The sequence below is a fragment of the Populus euphratica genome, unplaced genomic scaffold (genome assembly GCF_000495115.2).
Source record: "Populus euphratica unplaced genomic scaffold, PopEup_1.0 scaffold243.1, whole genome shotgun sequence".
NCBI lineage: Eukaryota > Viridiplantae > Streptophyta > Magnoliopsida > Malpighiales > Salicaceae > Populus > Populus euphratica.
Window position 1 is genome coordinate 275365 of NW_011500122.1, and position 18248 is coordinate 293612.

General features: G+C 31.2%; 3 protein-coding genes across 7 annotated transcripts; 2 read left to right on the forward strand and 1 right to left on the reverse strand.

Moving 5' to 3' along the window:
* Positions 1–5926: 5926 nt before the first annotated feature.
* On the reverse strand, positions 5927–7296 carry LOC105110155 (oxygen-evolving enhancer protein 3-2, chloroplastic-like). The gene is made up of 3 exons (XM_011005096.1): positions 6896–7296; positions 6236–6531; positions 5927–6138 (listed from the first exon to the last, which is right to left on the reverse strand). The coding sequence occupies exons 1-3, from the start codon at positions 7203–7205 to the stop codon at positions 6046–6048; spliced, it is 699 nt and encodes a 232-aa protein (XP_011003398.1). The 5' UTR covers positions 7206–7296; the 3' UTR covers positions 5927–6045.
* Positions 7297–8854: 1558 nt separating this feature from the next.
* LOC105110156 (kinesin-1-like) lies at positions 8855–14839 on the forward strand. Of its 5 annotated transcripts, none has more exons than XM_011005098.1 (18): positions 8872–8963; positions 9057–9115; positions 9840–10085; positions 10196–10340; positions 10881–10990; positions 11098–11217; positions 11330–11533; positions 11618–11827; positions 11902–11976; positions 12055–12201; positions 12274–12412; positions 12523–12635; positions 13035–13196; positions 13279–13484; positions 13655–13736; positions 13825–13929; positions 14010–14114; positions 14263–14839. In XM_011005098.1, exons 2-18 carry the CDS (start codon positions 9071–9073, stop codon positions 14422–14424), a joined length of 2376 nt encoding a protein of 791 aa, XP_011003400.1. In that variant the 5' UTR covers positions 8872–8963; positions 9057–9070; the 3' UTR covers positions 14425–14839. The 5 variants fall into 5 exon arrangements, with proteins under 5 accessions (XP_011003399.1, XP_011003402.1, XP_011003401.1 ...); XM_011005101.1 differs by having other exon boundaries at positions 9057–9112; XM_011005097.1 differs by having other exon boundaries at positions 8855–9115.
* Positions 14840–15107: 268 nt separating this feature from the next.
* Positions 15108–17246, forward strand: LOC105110157 (thioredoxin-like protein CXXS1). Its single transcript, XM_011005103.1, has 3 exons — positions 15108–15380; positions 15621–15743; positions 16923–17246. The coding sequence occupies exons 1-3, from the start codon at positions 15279–15281 to the stop codon at positions 17073–17075; spliced, it is 378 nt and encodes a 125-aa protein (XP_011003405.1). The 5' UTR covers positions 15108–15278; the 3' UTR covers positions 17076–17246.
* The last annotated feature ends 1002 nt before the right edge of the window (positions 17247–18248 follow it).

Below are 18248 nucleotides of genomic sequence, written 5' to 3' on the forward strand. Positions count from 1 at the left end.
TGGTTTGACCCCGGTCTTGCCGGGTTATTTATTACTTCGACACTCCTGCACTTGGGAGAAGACATCAATCTTTTAGTCATGTCATGCAGCTTTGATAAGAGACGTACCATGAGTTGCCTTCGGTATATATACGTGAACAATAATAAGTATATATACGTGAACAATAACAAGGCCATGGGAAAATTTGTGTAGCCATTGACACAATTTATTATTCACTACAATAATACAATAATGGAGTGACGTCTATGGCTTACAAGAAAAATTTATTGTTTTTTATTTAGGGTGATTTGGTTTTTTTACACGGGTTATTTGTCATTACTGGTTTTGTTTGGGGGTGTCTTCTTCCATTTATCTTTTAATACATAATAAAATAACCAATATACTTCTAGAATAAAAAAATAAAAAAAACTAACATTGCCTGACAAGGATGTTTTAGTATTTTTACTTTTTCATTATACAATGCAATTACACAATTGTCCTTGAAGTAAAAAAAATAGGTCATTTAAATAGGGGTGTTGATGACTTTTTCTCTAGGTTTTTTGGTTTTTTCGGTTACTAGGGTTGGTTAAGGATGATAAAATAATTTAAAATTTTATTAATATTTATTTATTCAAAAAACTATTAGCATATGAAAAGCGCTACACAATTTGAACAGTGAATGAGGCACCTTTTAGTGGTAGAAAATTATCTTTTGTCATTTCATTATGTGCTTTTTATGTACAATCTTTCTATTTTTGATTTTTGATTTTGTTTATTTTCTTTTGTTAAATTTTGTATGCTTTCAATTTTATACTTCAAGTTAATTTTGTGATAATTTTCAATAATAATAAAAATTTTAATTTGGTCTTTTTTTATTTTTTTAGTTTTTTTCTTGGATCTTTCATCAAAGTTTTATAGTTTTTAATTTTATCTTTCAAGTTAAATTTATGGCTTTTAAACAACAACAACAACAATAATGATAAAGTCATATTAATAATAATAATGATACTAATAGTAATAGTAATAATGCCACTAATAGAGATAATAATGGTAATAATAGTGACAATAATAATAATTTATTATTATTGTAATGATGTTAATTATAGTAATTCTTATTATTATTATTTTATCATTCAAAATAAATTTATGATTTTTGTTATTTCAACAATAACAATAACAACAACAATAATAATAGTAATTATAGTAACAGTTGGAGTAATAATAATGATAATAATAAGAATAATGATATTAGTTATTAGTATTAGTAAAAGTAGTAATAATAATAATGATACTAATAATATTATTTATAATGATAATAATATTAATAATTATGGTAATAATAATAACTTATTATAATAGTAATAATGATGATGAAAGTGATGATTGTGGTAATAATATTAATATTAGTTATGATTGTGATAGTATTAGTGATAATAATAATAGTAAAAGTAAAAGTAATAGTAATAATAACAATAATAATGATAATCATAACAATAATTATGATGATAATAGTAATAATAATTATGATAACGATAGTGATAATATTGAAAATGACCTTGGAGTAATTTATTTTGGTATATTAGTTATTTTTTTCTTCAATTTAACCCTTACAATAAAAAAATTTGTCCTTTTTTCTTCTTCCATTATTCTTTTGAATAAGTGTTATTCCTTTTTTATTTGGTTCTTCAATTTTGATTTTTCTTGTATTTTTTTATTTGGTCCTTATTCTTTAGATTTTTTATTTTTTTCCTTAACTCATTTTATAAAAGTTTTATTGGTTTTTAATCTCACCCTTCAATCCAGATTTATGGTATGTTATATTTTTACAATTTTTCCCCATTCTTTTATTTTTTTTTCTTTTTTCATGAGTTATTTTTATTTTCAACTAAACCCTTCAATAAAGAAAATTTATTCCCTCTAATTATTTTTTATTTTTTAGTTGCCCTCTAATTTCAAATTTTCATGTTTTTTTTATTTGGTCCTTATTCTTTAAATTTCTTATTTTTTTCTTAACCCCTTTTATAAAAATTTTATTAGTTTTTAATTTCATCTTTCAATTCAAGTTTACGACATGCTATTTTTTTAATTTTTTTCTTATTCTTTTTTTTTGAGTTATTTTTATTTTTAATTAAACCCTCAAATCAAGAAAATTTAGTTGCCTTCCCATTTATGTTTTATTTTCACCTTCATTATTTTAATTATTATTTTTTTATTTTAGATCTTCTTGAGTGGTTAGTTTTTTTCCTCTCATTATGTTCTTTCATATTTGTTGACCCGATACCTTTTTTTTATTTAACTTTGTGCTCCCATAATTTTTTTCCAAGGTATCATAATATTTTTTTTTAAAATCTGATTAATATTATTGTCTTTTATTAATTTACAATTTCTAATGAATTAGAATTTGAAAGAGAATTTTTTAAATGCTTATTAAAATCATGATATTGTGATAATACTTTTTAATAATATTAACAAAAACTAAAGCTTATGGGTAAACCACTATAGCCATTTTTATTGTTTATCATCTCACAATTCATTATGGATTGTAATAATGAATTTTTAATGTAATTTTTAATTTGATTCTTAAACTTCTTCTATTTTGCATAATTGACCATTTTGAACCTAAATTAGAGCCAAATTGCATATTTTTTTAGGGGTTAAGAATTGAATTGAAATATAGATGATTGAAATGATAAAAACGAGGAAAATATATTTGCAATTTGTTTGAAAAAATAATTTTAGCCCCCCATATTTTTAAGCTACCTGGTAACATATTTCTATAATTTTTTTAAAATATATTTTATACCAAACTTTATTTTCTCTCTTTTTTAGTATTTTTTTGGGTGGAGAGGAAAGAGAGGATCACTAGGTTTCAGCTTAGAGAAATAAAGTTGTTGTTAGGAAGATTTCGCCCACTAAAATGATCGATTTTTATGTCAAAATGTTTCATATGATGAAAGTGATTAATATTTGGTGTTTTTTTAACCATGTAAACACCTAAAAAAAATTCAAGCTTAGGAATATTTTTTAATTTTAGGTTAATTTTGAGTTTTGAGTCATTTTTGTTTTGCGTTTTATGAGGCCATGAATTGGTTTAATATGGTTTATATGATATTTTCTAAGTGTTTTAGGTCAAATATAGATTGAAAATAAGTTTTGAAGTAAAAAAAGAACCCTATTTTTATGGCTATACTAGTGGTTGGATTTTAGGATTTTCATATGACGTGTTGTCCGTCCCGTTAAAATAAAAAACAAATTAAAGGCTAGCGCGAATGTTTTCTTATTTGGGTTAGCATGCCAGGCTTAACAATGCCTGATTTCTTTGCTTTTTATTTTTTAAAATTTTTATTTTTTATATTAATAGCTTTTTTATATGTGTTTTTTTCAAATAATTTCTAAATTTATTTTTAATTAATATCCCTTATCTATTATTTTTTTTTGGCTTTTTAGCCTTTTTTGAATAACAATTATTTTTTAAAAAAAATTATATTAGGTGTGTTTAATTTTTTCATAGGTTAGTATGATTCATTTGTAATTTTTTTGTTTATTTTATATAGATTAAATATTTATTTTTATAATATTTTTAATATGTGTAACCTTGCATGATATTTTTTTCTTTTATTTTATTTAATGAATTTTATGTGTGTGTAAATCTTTGTTACAAATTGATTTCCATAAATAAATTCATTAAACACAACCAGATAAATGATTAATATTGCAATATTAAATATGTTGATTTACATGGTCCCTTTATTTTTTCAATTATGTTTTTATTCATCATTAATTACCGTTTATTTATTTATTTATTTACATAATAGTTCATGATTTATTGAATTGAATACATATATAAGTTTTTCAAATTATATTTATGATTTTTTAAAGTGAAATAATAAGTTGAGAAATTCTAGCTGTTCAATTTTTTTGGTCATATATTAGTTTAAATATATATATATATATATATATATATTTGTTGCTTTTTTTTTCCATATAATTCAAATAAAGTTAGCTTATTTAGTTGGGCGGAACTATAACCTAAGTTACTAGATTTTTTTTTTGTTTTTTAAAACACATTAGTAATACTTAAATATTTTTCTACAAAAAGTAATGCAGATTTATAGCATAGCGAAGACACCATCAGGGTGAAATATTAATGAATATCCAGATTATTTTATAAAATAAATTGAGATTATGTTAATATCCACTTTTAACACATTGAGTACAAATCTTTGACTCAAAACAAAATCTTAATTATTTAAATTCATTTGGTTGGAATTATTTTCTAACCAACATTAATCCATTCGATCAATTTTGGTTGGAAATTCTAATTGGAATTTGAGAAGCATTGTTTGTTTTTATATTTTAAAAGTGTTTTTGAAAAAATTTAAATTTTTTATTTTTTTATTAATTTCAAATTAATATAATTTTAGTGTTTTTAAATTATTTTGATATGTTAATATAAAACATAAAAAAATATCATTAATATATATTTTAACATGAAAAGCTATTTAAAAAATAAGTAAATTTCCAAATAAGCTCTTAATCATTTAAAGCTGTGAAAACCATGCTGAGATAAGGTAAAAGAACGGATCTGATACTAAGGATAACAGAGACCAAGGATATGGGAATCTCATATCAGATTGTACTTCCTCGCAGTTGTCGCAGATTGATCAAGTCCTGACCCTGCTAAAATAACCCATCTCCACCACTTGAATCAAACTCCAATTCACTAGTTCATTATGGTTTCCTCTGCTTTTTATCAAGTAATCCTCTAGGGAAACACATGGATGCAAAAAACATTGTTTACAGAATTACAGTAGAATGGGACATCACTGTAACTTAGCAGAAGCATTCTTCTTGGGCTTGTAAATTGTTCAGCCACTATATATACGTGGTACCCGACATGTATCTTTGGCAAATCTCACTTAGAAAAAAGGGATATAGCAGGAGAAATTCTTGCCTTTTGCATAACTGGTGCTATGTGAATTGCAATATATTTAGGGTCAGAAGCCATTTGGGAATTACAAGCCATTCGCTGATCATTAACATGAGAGATGCAGGTCTATCTGCTTGCAATGGATTCAGCGAATGGTTAGGATAATTTAGGAAGTTAGGATAGTCTGAGAGCAATTAGAGTTGTAAGGACATATTGGAGTCGTTCCTGAAATCTAAGGACAAATTCAGCCAACTACCTCGTTTATCTTGTATTCATGATCCTGACAGGCCCTAGCCTGGTAACTCTTGGAAGGAATGCAACCGGATTGCTGAAATTCACCATCCTTTTGTCACAGGTCTATGGATTGTCAACACTATCTTGATCCTTACTTCAGTCTATTTTCTCACAGAATTATTAGGTTAGGTTTGGTTTGTGCAGTTCACTTGATGATGTTCTACATAGAAATTCTAGATAAATTGGGAAAGAAGAAAAAATCATCATAGAATTTCTGGTCTGTCGAGAAATAATATTCAAGTTCTTGATTCTGCTTTGTATTAGGATGCTGACAGCTACTTTCCTTTGGTTGATTATGTAGAGATTGGATGCATTGCCATGCTGAAAGCTACTTTCCTTTCCTGCATTGGCTGACAACTTCCTTGTCTGGCGCGTCAATGTCATGATGCATAGTTTATGAAATTATATGAACACTTCTAGTAAAGAAACCAGATGTCTTTGCAATTTGATGAAGTTATTATGATCTGGTATTGATGTTTCTGCTTTCATGCTCCATGATTTTCGTGCTCCGAACATTATGTTCCTGCCTGACAAAAGAAATAGCTGTTTTTTTTTTTTTTTTTCCAGTGATCTATATAGTTAATATGAGTTCTCTTCTCATGCTTCCATTAGTTACACTGCTTACTGGTTGGCTTTAACTAGCTATGAAGGCTATACAATAATAGCCTTCTTTGCCTTCAATAAATTAATTCCTCTGTTTAGCATGCTTATGATTGCCTCATAAACAGAATAGTAAGGCAATGATTATTCTTTTTCACAGCTAGATTCCCTTCAAAGAACATCCAAATGAAGTGTCTCATAAAGTAATTCACAAAGCTTAGATCAAATTACATGAGTTTCTCTTAACCAAGCTTAGCAAGAACATCATTAGATACAGTCTGAGCATAGTACTTCTCAGCTTCAGGAGTGCTCTTAATCTTTGCTGCATAGTCCAGCTGAAAAGGGAAAAGGGAAAAAGAAAAACCAATTCCATTAACAACTGAAAGTGTTTGATGATCAAAACAAATTTAATCAAAATAGTGCATTGCTTACATTGCTGATGGTATCAAAGAGCTTTCCAGTGAGTTCCTTGAGGGATTTCTTCTCGTCCTTGGACTTAGCAGAGATAACAGTGTTGAGGTCAAAACGAAGATATCCTGCCTTAAGACGAAGGTCATTTTGGACATAAGGCCAAGCCTTCTGGTCTATCAAAGTTTTCACACCAAGAATGTCCTTAGCTGACTCCTTAGCCCTTACTGCCGCCTCAGATGGGGGGAGTGGTTGCAAGAAAAACCTCTGTTTCAGTGGCAGATCAAAGTCTCTTGCTTCATCAGAGTTCAATGTCCCAGCTGCCAATACACAAAATCATCATACTTGAAAAACGTTGTCATGTACCATTTGTTAGACATCTGAACTTTCTGTTTAACTTGTTAGACGTTCAGACACCCTCGATGTTTCGGCGTGGGATGTCTGCCCAATTGTCATTGGAATAATCTAATCTTATTTTCACCATCTTTTGAAGCATAAGATTAAATTTTCTTTCACCAAAAATGTTATGAGCTTAGGGCTAAGCATGGATTCGAACTCGATTCCTACTCCGAAGCAGGAGAGAGTACCACTAGACTAAAGACCATTGACAACTACTAATTCAAGATTGAAACATTTGGTTCACAAGTATCAAAATAGCCTAGGAGGATTAATTCATGAACTTACGGAGTCCACCAGAAGGAGGGGGAGGAGGGCCAAGTTTGATAGGAAGAGCATCAGCAAGAACAACTTGAACAAAAGAACCAGAAGCCAAACCAGCAGCAACAAGACCCAACATGGCCCTACGGCTAGTTTCAAGCTCACCAGACACTTGTTGCTGAGCTCTAACAGCAAGTCCAGGGCGTGCCGCCGCCACACGAGTGGTGTTGCTAGGCACATTCAACAACCTGTTTGAACCACTTAGCTGGAGGCTACCTTCAAGGACAGCCTGGGATGTTCCACGTAGACCAGCCATCGATGCCATTGCTTGTGCCATGTATGAATTTTCCTTTAACAGTCTGTGTGCTCAAGTGAGTGGTTCACTAAATATATATTTTTTTTGGGTGGGATTGGATTTTCTAGTTAAATTATGTGTGGTATTTGTGATTTAGATTGGTTCTTGAGCTAGCATACCTTATCTGCCAAATTTTCTACTTGGATAAGCTGGATATAGTCTTAACCAACCATTGTTGTACATGTGTAACTAGATTTCTTGTAATTTGACACGTTGGTTTGGTCTCTCCTTTGGACTAGTAGAATCATGCCAACTAGATTCTAAAAAGATTTTAATTCTAACGTTAAAATTGTTCAATCAATCAGTTCCTTTCAAGAATAATTGAATTCGATTTCACCAAGATTTTGTCAAGAATTGTCTGGAAAAAAGATTTTCTAAGTGGGATGTAGTAAAATAATTTCATGCAATAATCAATTCAAAACCAATCCTTAATTTATGCATCGAACCAACTGAAACAACAAATTCATGTTCTTTCTTCTTTGATCATAAGAAAAATAGTAAACAGGAGACATTAAGACATGCTAATGTAGGATCACTGCTAATTTCTCTTACCACATAGCGTGGTAACTACTTGTAACTTGACTAGCATATCTCATATTATTTTAAAAAATTGTTTCTTTGATTATAAGATCATATCTCAATTCCCAAAGATTATCAATATTAAATTCACGTATCTTTGGGGTAGAATAATTTTATAATAAACTATATGACTATATTTATCCTTTTTTTTTTCAAGAAATTGCTAAACTAAAAACCACATTTCTCTTAGTCCAAGACTCTACTTCTTTGATTGTGTGTTTAATAATGCAGTAAAAAGTGTTTTTATAAAAATATATTAGAATAATATTTATTTTATTTTTTATTTAACATTAACACATAAAAAAACATCAATTTAATATTTTTGATATATATAATAATTTTAAAAACACTTTAAACAATAAACAGAGCCACAAAAATAAACATACTTTAAATTTGCAAGTCATCATAAGTCAATTAGTCACAATACAAGTATAGTTGTTGTGTTGTTGATTCTAAACCTAATTTTATTTTTTTAATTAAATTCAATAAGATAAAATGATATCTAATTAATCTAATCAGTATTTTAGTAATTTACATAAATTTCATTGAATAAACACAAAAAAATTAAAAAATTATTTTAATAAAAAAATTTAATCCAAATTAACCTACTTATTAGTTCACATAGACTCCATTTTATATCACTCTCTCAGTTGTATTTGAATATGATAACTATTTCTTCAAGTTATTCTATTCTTTTTAATTATTAGAAAATATTTAAAAGTAAGATAAAAATTATTTTTTAAAGTATTTTTTATTTGTAAATATTTTAAAGTAATATTTTTTTATTTTTTAAAAATTATTTTCACACCAACATATTAAAAAATCTAAAAATAAAAATTAATTTAAAACAAAAAAATAAAAGAATTTAATATTTTTTTAAAATGCTTTTAAAATGTAAAAATTAAAAGGCTGGTGTAAATATTTCTAAACCAGGCCTGCACTAAGGAGTCGAAAATTTGAATTTTGGTCCGAAAGGTTGCAACGTACACTTTTCTCCAACAAAGGGCAAATCAGTAAACATATATAGCAAACGCTACATCTTCCACTTTTGAAATCAAAGAATCAATTCAAATTTCACGCTCCGCCCAAAACCCAAACGTCCTCTCTCTCAAACACCTAAAGATCTCAACGTTCTCTCTCTTGCTAATCGAACAATCAACGGTCAGAATTCAATCTTGGCACCTTCTAGTACAATATAAGTGAAAACCAACGGATTCGATTGATTCTGCGTTTGGCTCGAGAAAAGTTTTTCAGGGTAGTAGCTTCTCATGACTTCTAGGAACCAGAATCGGCCTCCTCGAAGTCCTTCTTCTGTAAGAATTTTTTAGTTTCTTTCTTGTTCTTGTTGCTGTTGCTGTTTTTATCATCGCTGTTGTTTTTCCTTTTGTCTGTTTTAAAGGGGTTGTTTGGTTGCCGAGAAAATAAAAAGGAGCTTTGGATCTTGAAAAATTTAAAGAAAATTTGTTGTTTTTAGGGTTTTCAAATTAAAATGCTAATGGGTTTTCTGGTTTTTGTGTTTAATGCCTTTTCTAATAGTGTGAACTGATTTTATCTTATCGTGTTGCCCTTAATTAGTTTTAATTAATTGTTGCGTGAATTTCAAAATTTGGGTCTCTGTTGTATTAATTAATCTGATTTCTTTTTAAGTTTATTTAACTAGCAGTAAATCCCAGTTTAGCCTGAAATTTGCCCTTCTGGGTTTTGAAATTTGGGCTTCTGTTATATTAATCTGTCTAACTTCTGTTTAATCTGAATTAAATGGTAGTGAATTTCAGTTTAGTCTATAATTTTCCCTTCTGGTTTTTCAAATTTGGGGTTCTGTTAGGTTAATATTTATGAAAGTTATTGGATAATTCGAAGTTTGTTTACTGGGTTGTTGCTGATTTGTGGTTTGTTTTGTGTTGATTAATTGTTCATTTATTGGATGTAATTGTGTTCTTTAGGTTTAATTGAACAATCGTTGCTCTGTGTTTTTGGTCCCATTTCTTTAGTTAGTTGAATTTTCTTTTGATGTGATGCTTTGTTGGGGTTTTGTAGAAGAAGGAAGGGGTGGAAAGTATCCCATTAGATAAGCGGAGGAGGATTGGGATGGGAAGAACAGGAGGAGCCATGAATGCAGAACGCAAGCCATTTGGTTCTGTTAACAAAAAGCTGGATGTTGCTGCCACCAGTGATGTGGGAAGCTGTGTTGAGGGTTCGGATTGTGGCAATGTTGAGTTTACTAAAGAAGAAATTGATGCGCTGGTGAATGAGAGATTGAAGATGAAGAAGTTTGATCACAAGGTTTTACTTGTTTATTTTTGTTTTCTGGTGAATTTGGTTTGGTGAAGGGACTGGTTGTTGGTTTGGTTTTGTTTTTTGAAAAGTTTGGTACTGTCGTTTTGTTTTGGCAGGGTAACATGGAACTAGTGAGTGAACTTAATGCCAGGCTCAAGGTTTGTATCAAATGGTTCCAGAAGAGGGATGAAGCCCATGTTGAAGGGGAAGGAAAGCTTCAAAATGCTTTAGATGCTTTGGAGAAGAAGTGTGCTGAAACTGGTACTTTTGGTTCTTTAATGTCTCATTCCAGGACTACATGATCTTATGTTTGTTGACAAGTGATTGACAATCTAATCTATTGCTTACACCCACATACATTGACTGAGTTGATATAGGATTCATAGGTCAGTGTCATTCTCTATGATAAATTGGTAATTGAGAACTTGCAAATGTAGTTCTCCGCATCCATCATTTGTTTCCATGAATTCCATACCAAGTATAGTGAACTATTGATTTAACTCTAGGGGTTTTGTTTATTTGAAATTTCTTGGCTGATCACATAATGTCTGCTGGGAATTGGGATTCCATATGTTCTTTTGTAAAATAAGATGGGTTCTACTGATAATTAGATTATGTATCGAAGATTAGCCAGTAATTTGTGTCATAGAATGCGTTCAAACCAGCCTACCATTTTGATGCACAGAGTACTGTAAAATGGTATCCCTTTGGTTGCGTATTTTGTTTGTTATTTGACCAATGTGTACTAACTCAAGTAGACAAAACAAGTTTTTTAATGTTGATTCATTCGTGTTCTTCCAGAGGCAGAGATGAAAAACAAGGAGGAGAGATTTAGTGCAACTATTAGTGAGCTGAGGCAAGATAATACTTGTGTACAAGAGAGACTTGTAAAAGAAGAATCCGAAAAACTGGTAAATTTTCAATTTGTTACTTTCTGCTTTGATAATTTCTTCCCGTTTCTTCTTCTTCTTCGTCCTGATTTTTTTTCTTATTTTGATATTTTCTTTTTTTCAAATAGGATGCAATTGCTTGTCATAGAAAGGAAAATGAAGCAAGAATTGCATTAGAAGCTTTGCAGGCTTCTCTATCGAAAGATCTTGAGAAAGCCCAACAAGATATTTTAGTTGCCAATCAAAGGGTAATTCTTGCATCTTTATTTCTTAATGTTACTTCACCATGTTTTCACTCTATGTTTCTTAATTCCTTACATTGCTTAACTTAATGATTGATATCTTTGGTGAATTTTGCAGGCCGCCTCGGTTGATGATATGTACAAGCGATTACAAGAGTACAACTTGAGTTTACAACAGTACAATAGCAAGCTACATTCTGAACTTGAAGTTGCTCGTGAATCTCTAAAACGTGTAGAAAAAGAGAAGTCTACTATAATGGAGAACCACAGTACATTAAGGGGTCACTATAGTTCATTGCAGGATCAGTTAAATTTAGCCAGGGTATGTTTCTTTCAACTTCATCAATTTAACAGCTTGCAAGTGTTCTTATTATTTAAATTGCTATGACACTTTGTATTTTTCTAGACTGCTCAAGATGAAGCTTTGAATCAGAAAGACACATTAGCAAATGAAGTGAAATGTCTCCGAGGAGAGTTGCAGCAGGTTAGAGAGGATCGTGATCGCCAAGTAGCTCAAGTGCAGGTTTTAACTTCTGATGTGGTGAAGTATAAAGAAAGTACCGGTGAATCCTGTGCAAAACTAGAATATCTGATGGAAAAAACAAAATCCTTAGAGGTTGTAAATGCCACTTTCTTATAGAAGCCTAGTATTCATTTTTTGAAAACTCTGAGATTAAGGTTTTGTTGCAGGAGACATGCTCTTCTCAGAGGGAGCAGATATGCCAGTTGGAGCATCAGCTCACTGCTACAAATGAAAAGCTAAAGGTATAGGAAGTTGGTTACCTTCTGCATCAACCATTTTTTTAAAGGAAATCTAATAATATCCTTGTTTGTTTGTTTTAGATGTCTGATTTATCTTCTATACAAACAAGGGCAGAATTTGAAGAGCAAAGGAGAAATGTACATGATTTACAGGAGCGCCTAGCAGAGACAGAATATCAACTAGTTGAAGGAGAGAAATTGAGGAAAAAACTGCATAACACTATCTTGGTAAGTGCTTCTATTGTGCTAATTTGTGAAGCCTTGGATGATGGCACTAACAAAACAAGCCTTGTATCTCAGGAGCTAAAGGGGAATATTCGAGTATTTTGCAGAGTGCGTCCTGTGTTGCCAGATGATGTTGCTGGGTCTGAGCAGCCTGTCATTTCATATCCTACCTCAACAGAAGCTCTTGGCAGAGGCATCGATGTAATACAAAGTGGTATAGACATGTTTGCCAGCATAACTGCACATTACATATTTTTATTCTGTTAAATCCATGCTTTCTTTATGACATTTTTTTTTTATAAAAATCCTGGCTTTTGTTCTCAGCAGGACAGAAATATCCTTTTAACTTTGACAAGGTGTTCAATCATGATGCTTCTCAGCAAGAAGTTTTTGTGGAAATATCACAGCTTGTGCAGAGTGCCCTTGATGGCTATAAGGTGGTTCTATGATTCTGCTGTCCCTTTCTCTTGAACATTGGGATACTATAAAAATAGATTTGAAAAAATTAGCCTTGGTGAATTGAAAAGAATTCAGTAGCAATCGTCTAGAGTGAATTGTTCTCTAGGTCATTATTCTTAAAAGAACTTGTAGAGGAATGCAATTGTATTTGGAAAAGAAGTTCTAGGTTATTATTTTGATTACAAAAATGCATTTCAAAATATTAATCTTAATTGGCTCTCCCAATGATTTCTTGGCTTACATGTTTAAAAACATACATGAAACTGAAATTTTAAATTGAAATTAGTCTACCATTTTATGCTGAATTCTGTTTGTCTGATATATCCTTTTAGCTTTACTCATGGCCCTAATCAGCGCCAATGGGCTACATTTGGCAGGTATGCATCTTTGCTTATGGTCAAACAGGTTCAGGAAAAACTTATACTATGATGGGTAGACCAGAAGCTCCAGAGCAGAAGGGGCTGATACCACGCTCTTTAGAACAAATATTTCAAACAAGTCAATCCCTTATAGCACAGGGTTGGAAGTACAAAATGCAGGTATGCATCTAAAACTGCTGTTCAATGTCTAACATTGACTTGCTAATCTAACTGTCTTTTAATTTGTGATTTAAATTTGCAGGCTTCAATGCTGGAAATATACAATGAAACCATTCGTGATTTGTTGTCAACAAATAAATCGAGTGGTGCAGAAAATGGAGCTCCTGGAAAGCAGTATACCATCAAACACGATGCAAATGGAAACACCAATGTCACTGATCTTACAATTGTGGATGTTTGTAGAATAGAAGAGATTTCTTCTCTTCTTCGGCAAGCTGCACAAAGCAGGTAGAGTAATTTTTTGGATACTTAAAGATGATTTTGTATTGTCGTGCAAATTTGTATTTTCCCATCATTTTTGGCTTAACAAATTTTGTTAGGAAATATTAGTGCTTGTTGCATCGTAGTTAATATTATATTAGTTTGAAAAGTTTTTGCTTGCCTGTTTGTTTTTCTAGGTCCGTTGGTAAGACCCAAATGAATGAACAGTCTTCAAGAAGCCATTTTGTGTTCACATTGCGTATATCAGGAGTAAATGAGGTGCTTATCTGTCCAATGTTTCGTGCAAGTGCTTAAATTTTCTGATCTAAATTGATTAATGTTCAACTTTTTTTTCATATGTTGCTAGGGTACTGAACAACAAGTGCAAGGAGTTCTAAACCTCATAGATCTTGCTGGAAGTGAGCGACTCTCAAGGAGTGGGGCTACTGGAGACAGGTTAAAGGAAACCCAGGTTTGCTCCATAATAATCCAGTATTGCAAACCCTGTGTTTCATCTCGATGCTATTATGCTAACTTGTTCTACATGATCAGGCCATTAATAGAAGCTTGTCAAGTTTGAGTGACGTGATATTTGCTTTGGCAAAGAAAGAGGACCATGTTCCTTTTAGGAACTCAAAATTGACTTATCTTCTGCAGGTAACACGAGTTCTAAAGAGACCTCCAATCTCTTTGCATCTTTTACTTGAATGAAAATACATACTCCAATGAGTGGGAATCATTGTGTACATGTTGCTTCTGGTCTCAGATGATTGGATCTAAGATTTTTTCTAAAAATTTTTTACAGCCTTGTCTAGGAGGGGATTCCAAAACCCTGATGTTTGTCAATATTTCCCCGGATCCTGCTTCAGTTGGCGAGTCCCTTTGTTCCCTTCGGTTTGCTGCCAGAGTCAATGCTTGCGAAATTGGGATTCCTCGACGCCAAATGACTGCTCAAATGACATCTTGACCTGCAGATTTGCACTTGAGTTATGGCTAATGCTCAATTGCTTCTGTTGTGTGTATCGCCACACTTTGATTTGTAACAGAGTAGCTTCTATTTAGGGTCATTGATGTGCCATTGGGGTGTTTGCAATGAGTTTGGGTATTCGCCTGTAGATGCTAATTATTTGTACTCTTAGAACTACATGTTGAGGTTAGGATCTTTGTATTAGCTCATTGTTATAGGAGTCATTGTTGGCTAATTCACAAGTCGAATGTCAGAAATCATCAATTGGAGAACACTGGTACAAAGGAGGTTATAGAATCTAACCAGTGATTCTAAAAGATGAGTTTTCATTTTTACAGAGTTATGTATATCACTTTCACAGCCTATCTTTGTAAGATACTGTAATGTTAGTGTTTTGATTCACTTTGGTTTGAAATTCTGAGGGGAGTTTCAGTTTTATTGTACAAAGGTCAACGGCACACAAGCACTGTTTTATTTTTGCTAGAGTTCAAGGGTTTGGGGGCCTTGTATTTGTGGTTTGGGGTCCTATATAGATCTGTTGTTAAGGTTTAAGGCCTTGTAATTCGTGTACTAGGCTTGTGACCTTGACCCAGCCATCAAAAACGTGGACCCGCTTGAACTTGGCATTTTCCCTTAAAAAAGGCTGGATGGATAAAGTAGAAAATATCCAAAATTTGACAAAGATCATAAAGTGGGTCCAAGTGTGGCTTTTACCTTTGTTGTAATCTAGTTGTACAAGGAAGCCAGAACTAGCTGTGTCTAGATTCTTAAACAGGATTGAGAAGCAGAAGCAGAAGCAGAAGCCAGGTAGTTAAAAGAAGAGAAATAGTAAGGAGAAATAGAAAGTAGGAGACATGGAGAGCCAAGAACAGCAACCTAAGTCAAGAGTTATAAAGGTGGAGTCAGTGGAGTCATGGGATTTCTATATCACCCAAGCCACCAATCAAGCCTGCCCTGTAAGTTTTTTTCTATATCTTTTAAGCTTCACAACTGCCATCTTAGGTTTACAGCAAAGTTTCTAAGCGACATGTCTTTAAATTGTTTCTAGCTGATTTTGTGTTCGAGGAACAAAAATACGCCTTTTATAGACCCTGATTGACAACATCGGTGATGAGTGGAAGAAGTTGTCATAAAAGGGTCTCTTTGGTTTGGAATATTTTGCTTATTGATGATGTTGAGGCCATGTTGTTGTGTAGATCGTTGTTCACTTCACAGCTTTATGGTGTATGCCATCAGTGGCCATGAACCCAGTTTTTGAAGAACTGGCCTCAGCTTATCCAGATGGCCTGTTTCTCATTGTTGACGTGGATGAGGTTAAGGTAATCAATTCATTGCTTGAACCAAGAATGATACTAACATGTTTCTCTGCGTACATGCTTACCTTTTCTGCATGCATACATACATAAATAAATGTATGTATAAGATATTTGGCAGTGATATCTTTACATATGACTTCATATATTTGCTGATTTGATTCCTTCACATGAGGTTGAGTATGAGCATCATTTGTTTTTCATAGCAACTTTATTCTTATTTTGATTGATTGGAAGTATCATCACTAAAGTATCTCTAGGGGACATATGCTAATTCTCCAACTTAATTTGAGTATTTTAACAATATCTTCTTACAGGATTACAAATTCCCACTGTCATGTGGCCACAAGAACCTTAAGTGAACTCCTCAACTGATCTGAACCATTTCAAGTTTCAACTGTATCATCATTTTTTTTTAAAGATCATGATGTTGATTGGGTGTTTTTTTCTTTTGTAGCTAAGCAAATCGGGGTTTTTCAAAACAACATTGTTTCAAAAAAACATGGTATTTTCAATGACCTAGCTTGAGTCGGTGATTCACTAGGTTGATCCACTAAGTTAAGTCTGGTCTTATAACTACGATTTTGACTCTAACCCGGGGTGTTAAAGTTTCTACTTTGTTGATTTGAACCTTTTAGTTTCCAAGTACTGATTGCTTTTCTTGCACAACTTTTAGGCACTTAAATTGATTTCAGCAATGCTTTGGTTAGATTAACACCATTAATCTCAAATGGACATAATTTGTTAAATCTAAGTTGTTTTAACTGGCAAGAATTCTACTGCATCTGGACATTATTTTGACACTTTTCTACCAAACTGGTAGAGATGTTTTCATAGCCTTGTTGTTATAAAAAATTACAATTTAACAATTATGGTTATTGATTAAGATGGTTTGGTATCATAGTTTTGTTATTCAAATAATCACAAATCTCGCTGCCCTGTTTTTTAATAAAATTAAACAGGTAGTGATGAACTTAAAAAAATTTCAACTTTAAATAACTTTTACTTAAAAAGATAAGTAATTATTCATAGAAATTTGTTTAAATTTTTAGATTAATATCATTCTTTTGAAATGTCATAATCTCTCTGAGAAAGAGAGGGCCCGTGGCTAGATGTTTGATATTTTTCTGTTAAAGTTATTATCATGTGATTTCGCCGCATTTTTCTTTATGTTGGTGTGGTCAGGAGGTAGCTACCAAAATGGAGGTGAAGGCCATGCCAACATTTGTGCTGATGAAGGATAGTGCTCAAGTTGACAAGATAGTGGGTGCAAATCCAGAAGAGATAAGGAAAAGGATTGATGGTTTTATGCAGTCCATTCGTGCGTATAATGCATAGCCTCTGTGATCTTTATACTTTGCTTCCTGAACCTGTAAAATGTGTGGTTGTTGTTGTGGTACAGTTTTTTCCAGTGACTTTGGCTTGTAAGTGTGATTACATTCTTAATTGTGTAATTAAAACTGGTTTTTCCTTTTGGTTTACCTCCTAATTACCTTGTGTACTACTAAAGATTTGTTGCTTTAGAAAGCAGTTTAATTAAAAATTTACAATTCCCAACTCTATAAAAAAAATAGTCATTTTTTTTCTTATTTGGATATTCTAAAATGTGTGACTTTAAAAAAAAATATATTAAAAATTTATATTAAAAAAAATATATAAAAAATTATATTACTTGCCTCTTTTCCCTTACAATTATTTGAAACAAAAATGTTATAAATGCAATATAAATTAGATGAGCTGGACACAATCTTTTATGCTTTTTTCTTAATATTAAAAAGATTAAAAGTCAAATAAAAGTGAGATTTATTTTTTAAATTATCATACAAATTGGTTTGTGTGAATTAAAATTATCTAATTAATTGGTGCAGATTGGTTTCATCTATATGGATAAAGACAATATAGCGATTTCTCATGATATTCAAAGTTTATAAACTATATTTTTAGTTTTGTACATTTTTAAATGTATGGGAAAATCTCTCATTCATTTAAACATCATGCGTGTCTTTATTTTTATTTTATAATGTTAAAGCTGTAATTATTTATAATTATGAATGCTTAATTAGATGAAAATATTATTATATTTTTTGTGCGACTAATATAATTTTCTCACTCTATTTTTTTTATTGAAATAATATTATTAGTTATGACTTAAACACCATATTTTTTTTTTCTAAATCTTTAACTTGTTAATAAATGAAAAAGAATTGCTAGGATAAGTTAGACTATTTTTCTCTATATTATTATAAATTTTTAGGCTAGATTTTTCATCAATAAAAGTGGTATTTGGGGCAATAATAGGTGATTTGCCCTCATAAATCCTCAAATATTTTCCTAATTTAGTCATCTTAACCTTTAAAATTTAAATTCACACCTCGAATTTAATCTCCAATATTGGTAAGTGCAATCTTTTCCGCATGCATTGAATTTAATTTTTAAATTTCTGATAATGGTAAATGCAAACAGTCTCGAATTGGGATATATATATATATATATATATATATATATATATAT